The 1876-nt window shown below is 40.2% G+C and overlaps 1 protein-coding gene across 1 annotated transcript in view; it reads right to left on the bottom strand.

Moving 5' to 3' along the window:
* LOC104735990 (protein phosphatase 2C 70) overlaps positions 1-1876 on the bottom strand; it is a gene marked incomplete in the record, with an annotated part of 7464 nt that extends 5588 nt beyond the window's left edge. The window contains 4 exon segments of the mRNA XM_010422425.1: positions 1-46; positions 151-351; positions 529-718; positions 1625-1876. Of these exon segments, the coding sequence (XP_010420727.1) occupies positions 1-46; positions 151-351; positions 529-718; positions 1625-1765 (578 nt within the window).

Raw genomic sequence — 1876 nt, 5'->3', positions numbered from 1 at the left:
AGCCCAATGGCAGGACCCGCAATGACCTCCAGGGACATCCAACTTCCTGCACTTCTAACAGAAAATATGATATATGTCTTCACGACTAATTGAAGAGATGGAATGCAGTTGTATTACACACCCTAGGAAATTAAAAGAAGAAGAAATTACTTTGATCTTTGACGAAACTCGGAGAAAGATCAGTACGTCTATCCTTTTCCAGATCATGTTGCAGATTTTGACTTCTGTTATCCTGCCAGTCATACGTTTGCACTTCTGCCAAGGTACCTTTTTCATCTGGTAGTTTTAGCGTTTGGCCCACCAAAGCATTTTCAGAAGGTTCAGAAATTACTTCTAGAACCAAGCTTTCACCTACATAATTTAGAGCAGATCAATAGGGTGAAAAACGAGTGATGCATAGACTTCATAACGCAAAGAGGGTGTTTCTGAAAACAAAACAACTGTATCATTTCCATCAATCTAATGATGTAGAGTCAATAAAATCTTCACCAGAGCTGGATAGAAGTGGAGGAAAGAGGAAAGACTAACCTGGGGTGAAATGGGGAGATGAAGAAGGAAGCCTTTGTTTGTAAACACGTCCTTCGGTCAGAGATGAATGCAAAAGCCCTTCATTTTGATAGCAAGCTCCCTCTAAATCATATTCCCTTGTGACCTCACTGGTTTGGCCTTGGATCAAATTCCCATCATCAGATATAAGGGGTCTCTGCAAATCCCCCAACTGCAGAGAATGGCCGTGAAAAGTATTAGGGCAATGACTGAAGTAAAAAAAAAAAAAAAAGTAGCCTAAACAGGATGTTCTATAGCCAACAACAAAGAGAAACTCAATTCAGCAGAGAAAAATATTTCCCTGTATGACAAAAGTAATAATGATATGCCAGATTTAGTTCTTCTTATACAATTGAAGTATGCTATCCAAGAAATGCAGAAATTAGATATAAATGAACCACCTGTTACGTTAGTAAGGCTCAAACTAGAGTAGAATTCAGCAGAATTGGAAAATAGAGTGATTCAACCCTTTTTTTGCAACAAAGATAAGCACGAAGCTCCAAATTTAGATTGGCAAGCAATAGCTGAATCATACGTAGCTAAAGACGCATATAGCACAAAAGTACATCGAGTTGCTCATTAGACTTTTTAAAAACAAAACAGTTTTTTTTCTTTTTTTGTGCAAATCGAGTAGGCAGAGAAAAAAGTAGATACACTCATTATAACGCAAAGACAAAATCTATTAAAACCGTGAACTACACATCTGCCAACAGTGAAAACCTCAAAAATAAACACAATCTCATTTCCAAAAAGTCAAAATCAGATTCTTCAGAAACCAAAACACATTCTCACCGCCCGGCGTCGTCGCCTGACCACACAATCAATCACATAAAGATCCCCAAAACAATCGATTAAACCCAAAAAAAACACTCGCAGAAAGGAATCATGATCTGTCACTAATGATCAAAAGCGTTATCAATTCGCAAAGATCATCCCCCCCCCCCNCCCCCCCACCAGCCCACACACACCGCAATCAAAAAAATTAAATCGAACAAGGCCTCGGAACAAAGACTCTCAGGAGATTCGAATAGAGAGTGTGGGGCGGGTGTGAGGAGGATGAAGATGAGGAGGAAGATACCTTGAAGGTAGAAGAGAAACGGGAGGATCGGAAACGAGAAAGGTAGCGCCATGGCTTGCAGGCGAAAAGGATGATGAGGGAGATGAGAAGCAACATAAGAACCATGAATACCCCAATAATGTTCATCTCTAACATCGCCATCGTCTTCGCTCTCTCCACCCCCTTCCTCTCTCCCTTCTCCTTCCAGATTGGTTCCCGAGAACCTCGCTTTGAATTTTTCTTACCCCTTCTTTTCTAAAATTTTTCCACTTT

The sequence above is a fragment of the Camelina sativa genome, chromosome 8 (assembly GCF_000633955.1).
Source record: "Camelina sativa cultivar DH55 chromosome 8, Cs, whole genome shotgun sequence".
Classification (NCBI taxonomy): Eukaryota; Viridiplantae; Streptophyta; class Magnoliopsida; order Brassicales; family Brassicaceae; genus Camelina; species Camelina sativa.
This window is presented reverse-complemented; position numbering and strand designations above follow the sequence as displayed.